Source organism: Marmota flaviventris, chromosome 4 (genome assembly GCF_047511675.1).
Source record: "Marmota flaviventris isolate mMarFla1 chromosome 4, mMarFla1.hap1, whole genome shotgun sequence".
NCBI classification, from domain to species: Eukaryota; Metazoa; Chordata; class Mammalia; order Rodentia; family Sciuridae; genus Marmota; species Marmota flaviventris.
This window is the reverse complement of record NC_092501.1, coordinates 26423895-26442339: the sequence shown is the minus strand read 5'-3', so window position 1 is coordinate 26442339 and position 18445 is coordinate 26423895. Positions and strand designations below refer to the sequence as shown.

Genomic DNA, 18445 nt, shown 5'->3' with positions numbered 1-18445 from the left:
AAAGTATCAATGCATAAAGGCTAGTTATCAGGTACCCATATGAGTACAGTAAGAAAGAGCCTAGAGTACAGTATGAAATATTTAGGTTAGGTGTAAGGCAATCTTTTCTCATCATAGTTAATAGAACTTGTTTCATTGTATTTATAACTAATGTAGATTGAATCCATCATAATATGCATAATTCTGTAGCCCTGCAGCTGTAAGATACTGTACTTAAGTCCCTAATATTATGCCTCCATGCAAAATTGACAAAACAAAAGCTCCTCACTTCCTTTTAGTACCTTCTCTTTCCTCCCCTCAAAAATCTCCTTAATATTAAGTTTGGGATTTTAGCAGAGGTTTTTTGTTTTTAAACCAATAATGGGCTTTCCCTGAAAATATTCACAGAGAATTGTATGGATCAGTATCTTAGATGGGTGACATGGTACCAGTGTCTACTCCCCCCAACATACCCTGGTGCTACTGTGCATATTAATATTTTAAAGCCTATTGTTAGAATTTTGCAATATACTTTTTTATTATTCCTTAATCTGGCAGAGAGATTTTTATTCTTAAAAGCTGTTAAAGGTTTTTGTGGCTGTTCATGAGTGTAAACATTATTCTCTCTGCTAGTTTTTCAGTTTTAGAAGGCTGGCCTCGTATGAAATATGATATGTCAAGAGCTTTGTAATGTTTTGAACAACCAATAAAAAAAATAAAAAAAAAAAAAAAGAAGGCTGGCCTCAAACTCTCCATGAATAAGTATGTTCTTAGTCATACGGTGTAAAAAGATCACTTACAAAGCTTGTGAAACCCGAGCCTTCCTTTTGAACCTTTAAGTACCCATGAGCTCAGGATCCATACATGTAAAATTCTATTCTTATGTTGTGACTTCAATATGCAAGGCAAATAAGCTATGAATTTAAATTACTCTTCCACTCTATACCAAGTTTCTACAAAAATATAATTGTGTTTTCCCTCTTTCCTGAGTGTGGAGTTCTATCTGATTTAGTAATCCTGCCAATATTTGTTCCTGTTGATAGGATTGTTTTTTTCCAGAAAGTTTTGCTTCTTAAGATCAATGTTAAAAAGAGGGCCCATTTTTGAGTGCATATTTATTTGTTTGTTTATACTAGTACTCAGAAATGTTCAACTGTCTGAATAATAAGAACTCCCTTTTAATTTCCTGATAGAACTAAATTGCCAAGTCACCTTAAATTCTACTAATTCCAAAGTTAATGATTGAGTCACCTTAGAGAAAATTTATTGGTCCTTTGAAACTCATCCAGCACACCTTTATTTAAAATTCTTATTACAGAACCAGTTGACTCTGTGAAGCTATTTTAGTCCTTTCTAAGTTTTTCTTCCCTTTTCCCTCTCCTCAATTTTTTATTTTGGAATATTATTACATATAAAGATTTTTAAATGTCCATTTTCTTTTTCATGTATCTTCAAAGATGGGAAATATTTATTTCTTTTTTTCTTCCTTTTAGTTTTGCGCCACTCAAAAATTTGAGGAGGATGTAGAATACAATATTCATCGAGTCCCAGTGTTTTGGCCTTATAGTCCTAGCTATGTGTTAGCTATTTCCTTTTTTTTTTTCCTTACATACATGATAATAGTGGAATGCATTACATTCATAATTATCCATTCACAGCTGTGTTAGCTATTTCAATACTCATGTGAACCTGATGAGATGGCTGTTACCCCTAGCTTATGGATGAAGAACCTGAATCTTACAGAAGTTGAACCTTTCCCCAAGTTTTCATATCTGTAAGTTGTTGAGTGAGTTTTGAATTCAGGTCTTTCTGACTTGAGAGTCCTTACTAGATTGCCCTTCAGAAGTATTTGGAGGCCCCATGCATTTCTTCTACCAGTCCGCTTTCCCCTGCCCAGCCATTATTGTTGCATCTGTAACTCTACCCCTTTTGATATAGCACTTTTGACATACAACAAATATTATTTTTTAAATATCTTCCCTCTACCTCTCACACTTTTACTGCTTTTAAAATAATCTTGTTTTTTGTTTTTTGGTTTTTTTTTTAATTTTTTATTGTTGGTTGTTAAAATAATCTTGTTAAAGTTAAATTGAGCCTGTTTTTATAACAACTCTCTCTTTTCTAAGCTACTAGGCTGATAATTTTATAACTTTCAATGCTTATTCAATAATAATCACTTAAATGAAAAACAGTAGACATATCTGTAAAGTATTTAAGATGACTCAATGACTCCATATTACATTATTCTTCTCACAAAATGAATGGGACATTATTAGACAACCTTTCAAGGTGGTGACTCATTCCTTAGTAATTATTTTTAACTTTATTTTGGAAAACAGATATCTTGTATGTCAGGATTTGCAGTGTAAGCATGCATTAATATTCCTTTCATAAAAAATTTGTTTTTTCTACTTGGGCTTGGTTATTAATTCTGTCAATTAAAAATAACCTCTCTTAAGTTCAAAGCCCATGTCTATCTGATTACCCTTTAGTAAATATATTTCTCTTCATGCTTCTAGATGGTTTGGTGATTATGAAGACAGGATGAAGGTATCAGGATTTAGATGGATGTGGAAATCCTGTCCCAGAGAGGAGGCTTGGGACAGGGATGAATGATTAAGGTGAAATATGTTCATGAAAACAAACAAAATACATACATACATGTGTACTACTGTTGTAGATTTTTTTTTAACTTCCTGGATATTCTGTAGTGGAAAGACAGTGTCATAAATTTCCAGACTTATAAAGTATGTAAGAAGTACTTGCTCACATGGAGCACTAAGGCTGTGTGACAAACAGGAATGTTAAAATATTTCTAGAATGAACATAATTATGTTTTATAACCTCAAACATCACTTTCCTACATTTTCTAGAAATAACAAATAATGTAAGAAATTTAAGTTTACAGATTTTTTTTTTTTTTAAGCCTGGGAGCAAATCAAAAGGGAAATATAGAAAGAAAACTATGTTTAAAAAGAAATGGTTCCTACAGTGTTAACTATGGAGTCTGTAGCGTGACTCTGTAATGGAATATCTTGGCAGGGGGTATAATACTGTAAATAAGATGAATGTGCCACTTGTGGATTAATGGGCAACCTAAAGAGTGGCTTTATTTACATCTATGTGTGAGGTTAATTTTTCGTTTGTGTTTTTTCTCTTGTTCTTAGAGTTATAAACCTGATAATTTAATTAGGGAACTTTTTAAAAATCAGTTTCCTTGTATCTTGTTTTATATTTATTTTTTGTGGAATTAATACAGTTTCATTTTAGACTTTAACATTGATAGGTTGGAGAAGTTTTCCTTAACTTTTTCTCTGGATAATAAAAAGAAGATGTGGTTTCTGAAATTTATTAAGTCCATGAAATATAGCTTTTAAAAAATATTTTTAAAAGCTATATCCTCCAAAAGATAGATTATATACAAAAGATAGATTATATTATATAGGTGTATATTTATATACACCTAAGGTATTCAGATTGCAGTAGATTCCATTTGCAATGATACAGTTTTCTGGATATGGTATTCTTTTCAAAGGTATGAGTACTGAATTATATAAATTTGAGTAAATCTAACCTAGGGCACTATAGGAGCCACTCTCTCAACATTTTAATAAAACGTGCACTAAGGGTAAGTAAGTGGGAGTCTTTCTTATGTAGCTAATTTTTCAGTTAGCTCTTTAGGTTACTGTTGACTGCAAATTAATACCATTATTTGGTGCTCTTAACATGTCAAAGCTTGGGATTCCAATTATTAATTACTCCCTGCTTTTCCACAATTGAATATATGTTACTTGTAAAAGGCAAATTGTGTGCAAAAGTAAATTGTCTCATTGTAGAGTTCATATAGGGTTAATTTTCACTTGTATAAAGTAGATTCTCAAATTATATTTGTTGAGTCTAACTTAACACACAAAAAAATGTGAAATATGTTTTGTTTATTTGTGGTACTGGAGATTAAATCTGGGCATTCTATCTCTGAGATACATACCCAACCCTTTTAGTTTTTTTAATTTGGGACAGGGTCTTACTAAGTTGTCCAGGTTGGCCTTGAACTTGGGATCCTCCTGCCTCAGCCTCTTGAGTTCCTGGGATTACAGGTGGTGAAATACATTTTTTTTTTTTTTTAAAGAGAGGGAGAGAGAGAATTTTTTTTTTAAATATTTATTTTTTAGTTTTCGGCAGACACAACATCTTTGTTTGTATGTGGTGCTGAGGATCGAACCCAGGCCACACGAATGCCAGGTGAGCATGCTACTGCTTGAGCCACATCCCCAGCCCATGAAATACATTTTTTTTTTTTGAGAATTTTTTTTTAATATTTATTTTTTAAAATTTTTGGCAGACACAACATCTTGGTTTGTATGTGGTGCTGAGGATCGAACCCGGGCCGCACGCATGCCAGGTGAGCACGCTACCGTTTGAGCCACATCCCCAGCCCTGAAATACATTTTTTAAAGTACTAAAATCCAGAGATTGTGTCATCAAATTTGATAAACTTTTTGCACCTTTATTTATTGCATATTTATAGTGTGCCAGACATTGAGTTAGTAGTTTGAAATACATTTGCACTTAATATAACCCCATTTACCTATGAAGAAACTGATGCAGAACTGACATTTGAGCCCATACTGTCTGGCTCATGGCCCTGTGTTTTCAACCACTGTTTATGAATTTTAGTATATAGAAATTAGGATGCCAAAAAGGAGGATTACTTAAAACATTCTCTGTGGTGTCAATTAAATGTCAACAATTCACTACCAATTAGCCAGGATTTGGAAATCACAAAAATATGTTAGTTGGTTGTGTAAAACCACTGTTTGGTAATACATTTTAGGTTTGTTTGTTTTTTTTTTCTCTTGCATTCATAGTATTTTTCTTTCCAGAATTCTACATGAGATGATAAAAATTAAAAATGCCTCAATTTGGGGCTGGGGTTGTGACTCAAGTGATAGCACGCTCACCTGGCATGCGAGAGGCACTGGGTTCGATCCTCAGCACCACAAAAAATAAAATAAAGATATTGTGTCCACCTAAAAAAAAAAAAACTAAAAAATAAATATTTAAAAAATGCCTCAATTAGCAATCACAAAAGTATAATTGTTAATTGACCTGGTAATCTCCTCTTGGTGTCTGTTAGGGTTTCTTTTCAGGCTTTGATTGTGTGTAATAAAACTGTTGCTTAATTAATGCCAGGGTTCTGAAGCCTTTGAATGCCACAAAAGAGAGTGAAATGGAGAAAGCAAGAAACAGCATCCAATCACATTCCTGTTGTGTTAATTTAGACCTGTCATTCTTGTTCTAGTTCATGATGTACAATTCCCAACAGATACTAGGTGAATTGAAAGAGAAGCTGCAGCGAATCCTGTCTTAGGAAAAGCACAACTCATGATTGAGGCTCTCAGTAGGTTAATGAATAACTATTTTCAAATAATATTTTACCCCTTGTTTGAACTGCTCTAAGAATGAGTGTGGCCATGATAATGTGACTAGCAGATATAATGCAAAACCAGTCTAAGGTGGTGAATTGGCATCTTGGCTTTGTATTATGTACAGGAAAGATCCAGAACTGATGTCTGTGATATACTGTCCTTCACAGAAGGTGCTTGTCCATAACCAGAGAATGAGAAAGGAAATCATATTGACTGGTTTACATCTTCATTTCTAATGCTGAAAAACAAAATAAGAATTAACTTTGGATATTGCTAAAGCTTCCTTTAATTATGGATGTACTTTTTAAGTGATACATATGCTTTAAAAAGGTTAATAAAACTGTTTCACTCAGAAAATAATTTCTTAATCTTGAGAACAGAATTCTGAATAATACCTAATAGTCTTACCCAAAATGAATTAAATTTTAAGGGGACTCTTCACAGTCTTTTTGTTTTCTCTTATTCTCCTTTGATTCAAGGGACTTATTATATTAGTTAGCTGGTTTTATATGTGTGTTGGTTTTAACAAGTGTTGAAACAAGCAATGTTCCTTTCAGAGTGGGTGGGAAGATTTGAAATCCAACAATGAAAAATAAGACCCCTTTTATTTCTGGCTGCATTCCCAGAGTGGTTGTGTGTATTTTAATCTTTGAACTTTTAACACCTGCTCAAATTCTGTGTGAATTGTGTAGGAGTACAATATGATATCTAAATTATACTTTCTGTTGATACGTAAACGTGAGTAGACATTGTTGAATGAAGGCATTGATATCATAAGTTCCAGTGGTTGCCGTATCAGTGAAGAAAGCAGTTTCCAAACGTGGGGAAAGAATACAGGCTTCAAGTTGAATAGGTCTGTATTGTCCAGGGGGTTATTTAAAGCTGACAAATACTTGTTTTAGAATGGATGGAACTAGGTTAAGTGTTTACAGCCAAACCCTCCTATTCTCTTCCACCAAAGAGCAAGGTTCTCCTAACACTGACCTACTTTGCTCTTATATAGTACTATAGGTATAGTGGTTATGCAGCCATGAAGAGGAAAATAGATGGGACTGGGAAGATTTTTTAGTAGATAGTGCTTTTAGTAGCATTTTTTGTTGTTGTTAGTGGTGGTGGTGGTGGAACATAATGTTGCCACAAATCATGAATAAATATTCTGAATTCTCTAATATTATAGCAGTTATAACCATTTTTAAGCCTTCTTTCTAACTAGATATTTCTCTTCTGGCTTTCTATACTGTGAACTTTACAAAACTGGCTTAGGCAGCCTATTAATTATTCATATCATAGCAACAATTAAAGCAAATTAAAAATAAAAATCACCATATTGCATTTAACGGTGGGCAGCACCACAACTGTGTCAGCTCTGTAAGGGCCTGTGGTGCTTCCTTAGTTAAAAGTGCTAGAGGGAGCTCTAACCTTGTTCAGAGTAGTGGCATGTGGGAACAATTGTCTCTATGTGGCCATAGGGTTGCGAGTGAAGAAAAGAGGCTCAGGCTCTTTCTGGCAAAAATTTAAATCTGTTTTTATTAGAAAACTGTGTTTCCTTTATGTCAGAAAATAAGGCTTAGGACAGTTTATAACCAAATGGGAATTTATTCACCCTTATTTCCTTTTGCATGAACATAATCATTTCCTAGCACAGTGTTCTGGAATTTAATTAGCGAATTTTCACAACATGAACACACCTGTATAGCCACCATTCAGATTTTAAGAAGAAACAAAATATTACCAGAATTTACTCTTGCCCTCTTTTAACCATTATCCTCAATTCTAACACCACACATGAGTTTTGACTGTTTTGAGCTTCATATAAATGAAAATATTACAGTTTATATCCTCTTCTATTTGGCTTCATGGACTTAATATTTTTAAGAGCCATTCATATTAATTATTGAACAGAATTATAATTTGTTTATTCTCATTGATATTTGTTTATTCTCTTTGATGTTGATTAACCTCTTGGATGTGAGGTGTGTGCTAAAATATTTTGCCCATTTTTCTATTGGGTTTTAGGTATTCTTAAGGATTTGTGAGAGTTCTTTATAAATTATGGATACAAGTCCTTTGTGTGATATAGGCATCAGTCTATTTTTCCCTCTTTGTGACTTGCTTTTTTACTTTGTAAATGGTGTTTATTGATGAGCAGAGGTTCTTAATTTTAATAGAGTCTGATTTATTAATGTTTGCTTTATATTGTTAATGTTTTTACATTCTGTTTACGAAATATGCCTACACCAATGGCATGAAGATATTTCCTAAAATTTTTATTGTTCTACTTTCCATGTTTAGATCTACAATTCATTTGAGTTTTGTATATGGTATGAGGTAGAGGGAAGGATTCTATTTTTTTTTTTTTTCATTGTGATTTCTCCTTGACCTTGTACCATTTATTGAACTGTGTATTCCTCACTATATTGGATTGTTGCCTTTGTCATAAACTACATGACCATATTATATGTATGGGTCTTTATCAAAATCTTGAACTCTGGTAGTAAGTCTTTAAGATTTGCATTTCTCCAATAAATTTTAGAATCAACTTATCAGTATTTACTTCCTAGGTTATTTTTGCATTCTCGAGTATAGCACTTAAGTGTGGAATATTCTCAGTATATATTTTCTAAAATATATTGAAATACATATGAAGAGAGAGAAACACACACACACACACACACACACAATTTGTCCTAAATTATAGTTTCCTCTAATTGTGCCTAGAGCTTTTATAATCTGAAACACGTTTTAAGTATTCTTTTTTTTTTCTTTCTTTCTTTTGTCCTCAATCTCTTTAGCTAATGGTGGCCATACATGTTAGCATATCTGTAAAGTATCCCAATACATAGTACCATAGCATAGAGAATTTGGCATGAAGTTTCATTTAAAATTTCAGTTTGGTGGGAATGTCCTGATATATATAGTCTCAATTGTTGAGATGATTTCTTGGTACTAGAAAATAAGGACATCTTAGCTAGATACACGTGTTACACCCTGCTATCAGCAGTTTTTACATATAACTAATTATTTATTATAACAACCCTAGAAAATAAGTGGTATTTATCTTTGGTGGGGTGGGGAATGAGGCTTCAAGAGGGTAACTAGCTTGCTCAGGCCTATGTAATTTGTATGTAGCCAACACAGGTCTTGATCCTGGGCTTATCTGATCCTATGCAGTTCTACCTTTACAATAATTTCTTCTGCTTCTTCCATAAGTAATGCCTTGGCTCTTTGGTATTATTCTTAAGACTCTATCTTCTAGAACGTCTTGAGTTTTTGCTTCTCTTACCCCGATTCTCACTGCTACTATCCTAGTTCATTTATATTCTGAATCAGCCCACTTTTATACTTACTTATGATGTAGGCCTACTAGATTTTTATCACTAGAAGCTGATTCCACAAATTGAACTTGTAACTTCCAATGAAACTTAATTATTTCAAATGGAAATTGAGGCCCAGTTCTTGTCCATATTCATTACTTATTATGACAGCTAATATGCCACTCTGACCTTAAGGGCACTTGATGGCCCTTCAAATCTGAAAGAAAACCGTTTCTATGTAGAATAGGCTATAAGTTATAATGCTGAAAATTAAATTGACAGAAGAGTAGTCGTCTGGTCACAACCACTATAATCTTGATAATAAATCATTGGGAGATGCCATGCACAGTGATGCATGTCCATAATCCCAGCTATTTGGGAGGCTGAGGCAGGAGGATGACAAGTTTAAGGCCAGCCTCAGCAATTTAACAAGACCCTGTCTCAAAATGAAAAATTAAAAGGGGTGGGGATCTGGTAGGGGCTGGGGGCATGTGGAGCACTAATATTTACAGAGAAAACCAGGGCTCAGATGCAATATCAAATGCAGGGCCAGAGCAGAGTAGAGATTTCATTAGGAGGGAGTGAGAAAGGGGAAGGAACATCCCTACTACCATGCTTATTTTTTGTAATGTTCTGTTACATAAAGATAAATTTCTACAGAAGGACATTTGGACTGACTTTAGTGTGGTACTTGTGGTCTTAGTTTTCATATAAATCTCTTATTATGGAAAATACATTTCTCCAAATTTGCAAAGCAGTCTTGGTCTCTCAGTTATTGACTTGAGAACTTTATTGTCATTAAAAAGAGGAAAGGCCAGAATTTCATCTTTTTTAAAAAATGTAGTTTATATAACAACTGTGTTTTTTGAAATTTAGTCCAAACTCTGCTAATTTATGTAAATCTGAGCAAGTTATTTTGATCATCTCTGCTAAAAAAACAGATGCTGCATCCAAACTAAGCTGTTCCTGGATAAATTAAGAAAACAATTACCAAAGTATTCCAGAGAGAAATGTCTTTAGTCCCTTGATGCTCCAAGGGTTATTAAAGTTTTACCTGCAGATAACCAAGACTTCCAGAAGTTACAAGTCATTTACTTCATTCACTGCAGCTAAGAGAGGCCTGTGCTGCTGCCTCATAGGATTATTTCTTGCTGCATTTAACATGCATTAACAAGCATTTGGAAAGAGTTGAGTTTCTTCTAGAAAGCTGAGTTGGCTTCTTGAGAATCCTGTCTTTAAAAAAACAAGTTTTAGATGAAGCTTTCTTTAGGAACAAGTTTTGCCAAGTCACTGAGACCTTTCTATAAACATATAAATCTAAGTATTAGAGGAGGAAAAGGGTAAGTTTTTTCCTTTATTTACTTAAAACTCTATTTTTGCCATATACTTTTTAATTGTGTTTTTAGCATGTCTTTTTGTTTCCTGTAGCAAGTGATGCCTCCATCATTACCTGTTATTTATGGAAGGACTTAACTGCTAATACTAATAAAGGGAGGATGTGAGGGGAAAGTTGGGGAAAAGACTCTTACTTTAAACTTTCACTATTGCAGAAATTTTATTTCGGTGATATTAACATCATTTAACATCCAGATGAGTAACCTCTACCTGAGGACGGTATACAGAAGAAGCAACCAGTCTCTAGACAATTAAACTTTATTACTCTGCCTGAAACATTAAGAAGTGGTTTTAAACAAAATAGTTTTTATCTCCTCTCCCTCTTCAAATTTATTTTTTATTATGTGGGAGAGGACCTTTTTGTCCAGCAAGATTGTTGCTTCTCTTAGAGCAGACATCTTGGTAATGATAGGTTCCTTTTATATTATTCTTTTCTTGATCATCTCTCCTCACCTCCTTCCAAACTCTATCCCCTAACTCCCTAGTTCATCTTTCCTCTAGCCATCTCCCTCATCTCTTCCCCAGCCTGTCCTCTCTCTCCTCTTCCCAATGACTCTTCTACCTATATGTTAGTCTTCTTCCTCCATTTTTTCCATCCTGTTCCCTAGTCCCATTCTCCTTTCCTCCATCTCCAGTCACTTTTGTTGTTCTCTCCTACCTTCTTCACCAGCCCCAGCCTCTTCTCCTCTCTCCCTTCTTTTCTCATTCTTATCACCTCCCCACTCCCCTCTTCTCTGCTCCTTTTCCCTTTTCTTCCTCTTCCTCTCCATAATCACAGTGACCTATAATTCTGTATTCTTCCAAGACGAGATCTTCTCTAAGGTATTCAGTAAAGGAGATTTTTTAAATATTTTTTCTTAACTTTTGATGGACCATTATTTATTTATTTTTATATGGTGCTGAAAATTGAACCCAGTGCCTCACACATGCTGGGCAAGCACTATACCATACAACCCCAGCCCTCGGGGATTAATTTTTGATGTTAGAAAAAGAATTTTATAGATAGTAGAGAAACACCCTTCCTTCCCTACATACATCAAATGATTGACCAGCAGTTCTCTTAGAAGACCAAAAAGATTCCTACACAACAAAATGTGAACATTGTCTATTTATTGATAATGGAATAAGCAATTTTTATGTTCTTTAAGCTTCTGTATTTTTCATATTTTCCAAAATGTGTCTAGCATAAATATTATTTTTAAGAAATCAGTTGGGGCTGGGGTGGTGGCTTAGTGGTAGAGTGCTCGCCTAGCATGCATGAGGCACCGGGTTTGATCCTCAGCACCACATAAAAAGAAACTAATGTATCTACCTAAAACTAAAGATACAGAAATAAATAAATATTTTTTTAAAAAAAGAAAAAAGAAATCAATTGTTCTGTCTTTGCTTTAACCCCTGTAGAATTTATAAGAAAACAAAATGGAGTAGATTTGATCCTCTAGTGAATATGAATTGAGTTTGTTACTATTATGTTCTGTTTTTCCACATTCTCTCAACTTGCAAATTAGAGGCCACTTGGACTGCAGCACTGGACCTTCATTCAGCTCATTGGTTCTGTTGCAACGGATGATAGATATTAAATAAAGTCTCAGAAGTGAGGTCTAACCCCCCACCCGTTTTTTGTTGTTGTTGTTGTTTTGTTTTAACTGTATTGGAGATTGAACCCAGTGAGGCTCTACCACTGAGCTAATAAATCCCCAACGCTTTTTTGTTTTTTGAGGCAGGTCTCACTGTTTCCCAGGCTTGGCCTCAAATTTGTAATCCTCCTGCATCAGCCTCCCAAGTAGCTGGAATTGCAGGTGGGCACCATTGCACCCTGCTAAACTTGACAACTTTTTTCTCCCTGTTACCTGTCTTGGGGGTAGGAAGAACAGGTATTGGCAAGTAGCAATTTGATTGTTATTATACCTCATGGGTACATCTTGCCTGATGTCCTTAGTATTGTTGGTCATAAAAAGTGTAACATTTATGCTGCAGGTCACAATATCTACTCTGTCACAGTTAAATGTTAAAATTCCAAGCTCAGATTCAAATTTGACCAAAAAGATAACATTCATCATACTGTCCCTGGATTGACTAAGCTAGATAAGGAAGATGAATATAAGACTAAATGAACCAGGCACGGTGGTGCACGCCTGTAATCCTAGCAGCTTGGGAGTCTGAGGCAGGAGGATTGCAGGTTCACAGCCAGCCTCAGCAATTTAGTGAGGTACTTAGAAACTCAGCAAGACCCTGTCTTAAAATATAAAAAAGGGCTGGGGAATGTGACTCAGTGGTTCAGCACTCCTGGGTTCAATCCTCAGTACAAAAAAAAAAAAAAAAAACACTAAATGAAGCATTCTAGACTAAGTTACTTATTTTTTTCTTGCTGCAGTGTACTAGTCGTTTCATAAAGAGTTAATTGGTGCAGTTAGTGAATGGTTTTCTAGCTGAAAAGAGATCTAGGAATTCTGTAGTTAATTGATTCTTCAGACATGGACCCATAGTCATTGAAAAATTTTGAATGAGCAAAATTCTCTTGTTTTGCTCATAGTTATAGTTCACATCATGTTTTAGGAGGCCAGAATTATTTTTAAGAGGATTTTTATACCTATTTATGCTGATTGGACATTTTATATGATAAACATGACATTTTAAGAGATCATACACAATATATGTTGTCCCTTGTGTTTGCCCTTCTCCCTGTTTTGTCTTCTCTCACTTCCCCAATTCTGCAACACTACTGCTTTTTTCCCATCTTGTGAGCAAACTTTTAGCAGTATGTAGAAAGTTAACTGCCTGGAGTCTTTTAAATATAAGTAACACGCAACCAGTAATAAGCTGTCGGTTGTTTTTTTGCTGCCTGCAAAGAAACATAAACACAGCGCTCATTTCTGGCAGGTTTTTACTGTCAGAGTTTCTCCTATTATATTTATCTTACAATTTGCCAGGGGGTGAAGTTATTAAGTTTTAGCAGCAGCCATCGATCAAGTTCACAAGTTAACACGATAAAGGCTCTGTGCCGCTCCGATCCGGGGAAATGATGATCCTCACTCGGTAATTAACTAAATGAGAAAGTTAAATCTTACTTGAGAGCTGGGAGAGATGAAAGAGAGGTGTTTGTCAGTTTCTCAGTGGAAATTAGAAGCAGTTTTCTGCAATTCCCTAAGCTGCTGCTCTGTCATATTTTACATAAGCACTGGGAAAACGTCTTGTAATTAGTGCTGTCATGGAGGATTTTTTTTTTTTTTTTTTTTTTTTTTTTGCTGAAGGATGTTGGAATAATTCATTAGATTATCAAGAAAGGCTTGTGTCCTGAAATGATTAGCACAGTGAAATTTAAACCATTAACGATAACAAGTTTAGAGCTTGCTGCAGTGCAGAGGCACCCGGGGTATGTCTGTGCCTATTTCAATCATTTCTTATAATTAAACATTATGTCCTTTTATTCCCCCCCCTTCACTAGGACCCATCCAAAATTCCTTTTAAGGTGGCACTGTCTATATCAGTGGGTTTACCAGCCTTGGAGGTGTGTGTAGTTAGTAGCTAAAATAATGTAGCAGTAAATTAAACTGCTGAGTTTCTTGGTTTAGAACAAAAGAACCTATCACCCTGGAAGCTATAAAGTTGCATGAGGGAGCCCACTATAAAAACAAGAATCTCAGTTTTGAAACCTAAAAATGTTAAATGATTATTTTATCCCTTTTAACTATTTAAAAAATCAGGAAATCAAAGTAACTTTGTTTTGACTTTGGTGAATTTTATATTGGCTTTCTTCATAGTAAACAGTAGGAAAAAAAAAAAAAAAAAGATTGCCAAGTGTTTAGTCTTTAAGTAATCATATATACTGGGACATTGTGAGTTTATTTTCCAGTGAGCTTTATTTAAAAGAATTGGAATGATTATAGGCTTTTTCTTGTTGGATATTAGAAATCAGTCAGATTCATAATGTGAACTTTCTCTCTGCTGACAAATCTGCCCCTTCCTGTCTTCCACATTGACTAATCAGATCTGACACATTTATGAGTTCACCTAATATGTAACCATATTTAATAGAAGCTGTTCAAATATTAATGCAATAATCCCACTGAGAAATGTAACGTTTACTTCTGTTGAATTTTATGCCCGATTCTATATGTTCAGTCATCATTTTCTTCTATTTGAACTACCTACTCCCCACTCTACCCCAACAAAGATAAAGGACTACTTTTTGAAACACTGAAAGTTAACAAGAGTGTCTTCTTGTTATTGTTGTTCGTAGTGCTGGGGATTGAACCCAGGGCCTCATGTATGTTAGGCAAACACTGTACAGAGCTGTATCCTTAGTCATTATAACAAGCTCCCCCCCCCCCCCGCTTAAGAACTAAAAATTAGCTGGACACGGTGGGCCCACACCTAATTCCAACAGCTCAGGAGGCTGACACAGGAAGGCCCCAAGTTCAAAGCCAGCCCCAGCAACTTAGCACGACCCTCAGCAACTTAATGAGACCCTGTCTCAAGATTTTTTAAAAAAGGGGTGGGGCTAGGGATGTAGCTCAGGTTGAACACCCCCAGGGTTCATTTCTAGTCCAAAAAAAAGGAAAGAACTAAAAATTAGAATGTTGGAAGTTATGATCCCACTTTAGAACATTCATTACCTTTTCTCTGCTTGTTCAATGTATGGACAAATTTTTTCAATTGCTCTTGAAATTCCCTAGTAAAAAGAAACCCAGGTGCCAATAGATTCCTTTTCTACCTCAGTTCTTTGGCTATTCTGGACCACCCTACTACCACCACCTCTTTCCCCAGGTGTGCTTGCTTGTCCTTCTTTTCATCCTAATGAAAATGTAGATGGGGCTGGGGATGTGGCTCAAGCTGTAGCATGCTCGCCTGGCATGCGCGGGGCGCTGGGTTTGATCCTCAGCACCACATAAAAATAAAATAAAGATGTTGTGTCCACCGTAAACTAAAAAATAAGTATTAAAAAAAAGAAAATGTAGATAATCCCATTTCCTTTCAATTAATTCAAAACAATGTTGACTTTTTCCTAAAAGATGCTTTTACAAAGAAATCAAAGGAAGCAATAGAGGAAAAATACTTGAAGAAGCAATGTTTTTGGATTCCTGTTTAGCTAAAACCTGGCAGCAGCCTAGAAAGAATACAGTATAATAGGCCTTTTAAAATCTCCTCTCTTTCTGTCTCAAAACTGGCAAGTTTTGCCTTGTTTGTCTTAGCCGTGGGAGTAAGAATTCTGATTTTGTCCCCATTCAGGTCAATGGACCAGACTAAATATCTCAAGGGTCAGCTCTAATAAAGAAGTAAATCATGGGACTGGGGTTGTGGCTCAGTGGTAGAGTGCTTGCCTAGCCTTGGGTTTGATCCTCAGCACCACATAAAAATAAATAAATAAAGGTTTTGTGTCCAACTACAACTGAAAAATAAATATTTTTTAAAAAGTAAATCATTATACTAAAATAAATATATATTATAACCCTGACTTACAATTCTCAACAGGCCCTTTCTTCTTTCCTCTTTTGTGAGAATAAAATACCTTTCTTCCAAACATTCGATAATCTGCCTCTTAATCCTAGCCATCATCACCTCTTGCCTAGATTGTTTTATCAGCCTTCTCATTAGTCTACCTTCCTCTTGTATTGCAACTTGTTCTTGTTACCTCCTCCTTACTTCCCCAGACCCTTATCCATTCTCTTTATGAGAGCTAGTATTAATTTTTCTAAGGCACAAATCAGATGATGTCATACTTGACTACTTCAAACCTCCTGGGACTCTCCTTTATACCTCAGATGAAATTCAAACTCTTTACCTCTTTACGGTGTCCCAGAGGCCGTAGGACCTGGCCTGAGGCCACCTCATTTATCACCTGCTTTTTCCCTTTTATAATTCACTGTGCCCCAGCCACAGTGGCCTTCCTTCTGTCTTTCACTTGAACACACTTTTACAATTGCTGTTCTTACTGTCTGAAAGGATCTTCCCAAGATCTTCACAAGACTGTCATCATGGAGATCTGAGCTCACACGTTGCCCTTTAGGGTTGTGTCTTAACTACCTCAGTTAAAGTAGGCTTCACTATTCACTCCCTATTTATCTTGTTTTTTTTCTTGCAGTCCCTATCAGTTTCTGATACATACTTCTTCTGTTCTCCTCCTATTACTCTTCCCAAGAAAAAAAACTTCCTGTGCCTGTTCACTGATGTTTCCCTTACTCCTGGTAAAATGCCCAGCACAGAGTAGTCACTCAATAAATGGCAGTTGGTTGATTGATAATGTTGAAGTTCCAGCCTTATTCAAAATTCTTGTTCTATCCTAGTGCATCCTCATCCCCAGCACAGCCCTTGCTCATTTTATTTCAATGCCAGAGGATTTCTCAAAGCCCTTCTCAAAGCCAAGCAGAACCTTTAGATGTCTTTTATTATTTGCATCTTACTAATCCTTGCAACCGTGATTCCAAATGTTGTCCTATGCCTAGAATATTTTTCTTTCTCTACTTATCATATCTTTCGTTTTGTTTAAAGCAGGGTTTACATGCAAACTAAAAGTAACTTGTTTGACCATCAAGTTCGGTCAGCCCATGATACATTTTCCAAACTGTACATAATACATTTAGCAAAGTCAGTAGCACATTTCATGTTACAGTGGTGGTGGTTAGGCCAAGTGGTGTCTGCAAGTGTGTATTTTCCCCTCCTGCAGCTTCAAAGAAATTCATGGCAGTTTTAAAAGTGGTACATGTAATGTTTTCAGAGGGGGAAATAATGTTAGCCCTTAGCCTTTGAGGAGTAAGCTGGAGGACAGTCCTATAAATACTCAACTCCTTTCATTTTGTGTACTGTCATCTAACAGCTGCCTCTTTCCCTCCCTCCCTTCCTGCCTGCCTCCTTCTGTCCATCCAGTCCATCAGTCCAGCAAAAGAGATGTGCAGGGGTAGTACAAAGTTAGTGTTACATTAAACTGAGGCTGTTTGGCAGTGTTCCTAGACATTTGAACAGTAGTGGTTGACTCATCATTCTTTTCTTGAGAAAGCCAAATAAATTCTACCACTAGCAATAACCATTACCCTCTCTCCCATACACTCTTCATATACAGCTTTTTGGTTTTTTTTTTTTTTTAATAAATGTATTTTTTCACTGTGTCCTTGTGGATTTTCAGAGGTTCTCAAATTTAAATTTTGCTGTGTTTTTGTTTATAGAAAAATCTGAATAAAGAAAATTGTAGAGGAAAGAGGCTTAAAAACAAAGACCTTTATCTTCAAAGTTCTTGACAAATATAATATCTTAGTTACAAATAAAATTAATATTACAGAGACATTAAGGATACAGTTTAATGAATTTTTTCAGTTTGCATATGATTGTAACAATCAAAATATAGGAAGTTCCCTTGTACCCTTCCCAGTCAATGCCACCCCCACATCCATCCCAAAGCAACCATACATCTGGTTTTTTGTTGGTGGTGGTGGTACTGGTGCTGTTGGCTTTTTGCTTGTTTTGGTTTTTGCTTGCTTGTTTTTTGGTACTGGGGATTGAACCTAGGGATGCTTTGCTATATCCCCAGCTTTTTTTGATATCTTATTATGAGACAGGGTCTCACTAAGTTGCTAAGGATGGCCTTCAACTTACAATCCTCCTGCCTCAACCTCTGGAGTCGCTGAGATTACAGGCATATGCTGTTCCACTGCTGTGTTCTCACTAAAATTTAGATTTGTTGTTTCTAAAATTGCATGTAAATAAAATCATAAAGATGTACTCTTTTCAAGATTATGTTGGCTAATTTTAGTTGTGACTGTCTTCATTCATTCAGCATGTTTTTGAGATTCATCCTTGTCGTTTTGTGTGTATCTAATGCATTCCTTTTATTGCTGAGTACTAGATCCATTGTATAAATACATTACAATTCATCAGTTTATCTCTTGATATGGGCATTGGTATCATTACATGTGGGATTATTATGAATAGAGCAGCAGTGAACAAGTCTTTGTGTGGAACTGTATTTCATGTTAGGAGGGTAAATACTTAAAGAGTAGAAATGCCGGGTGCGGTGATACATGCCTGTAATCCCAGTGGATGTGGAGGCTGAGGCAGGAGGATTGCAAGTTCAAAACCAGCCTCAGCAGTTTAGCAAGACCCTGTCTCAAAAAATAAAAAGGGCTAGGGATGTGGCCCATTGGTTCAGTGCTGAGTTCAATCTCGGGTACGAAAAAAAAAAAAGCATGGCTAGATCATATCATAAATATATGTTTAACTGTGAACCTATTTTCCAAAGTGGTTGTACCATTAAACATTACAGCCAGCAATGAGAGAGAAACTGAATTCCTCCCCATTCTTTGCAATACTTGTTAGTCTTTTTAATTCTAACCATTC

General features: G+C 35.5%; 1 protein-coding gene across 11 annotated transcripts in view; it reads left to right on the top strand.

Annotated features, from left to right (window-relative positions):
• Nucleotides 1-18445, top strand: part of Btrc (beta-transducin repeat containing E3 ubiquitin protein ligase) — a 186462-nt gene that overhangs the window by 127311 nt on the left and 40706 nt on the right. The window contains exon 1 of one of the 11 annotated variants that reach the window (XM_071610981.1): nt 2577-2600. The exons of the other annotated variants lie outside the window; for them this stretch is intronic. Coding sequence (XP_071467082.1) covers nt 2592-2600 — 9 coding nt within the window. The 5' untranslated portion in view covers nt 2577-2591. Of the gene's footprint in view, nt 1-2576; nt 2601-18445 lie in introns of those variants that run through there. 11 annotated transcript variants of the gene reach the window in all.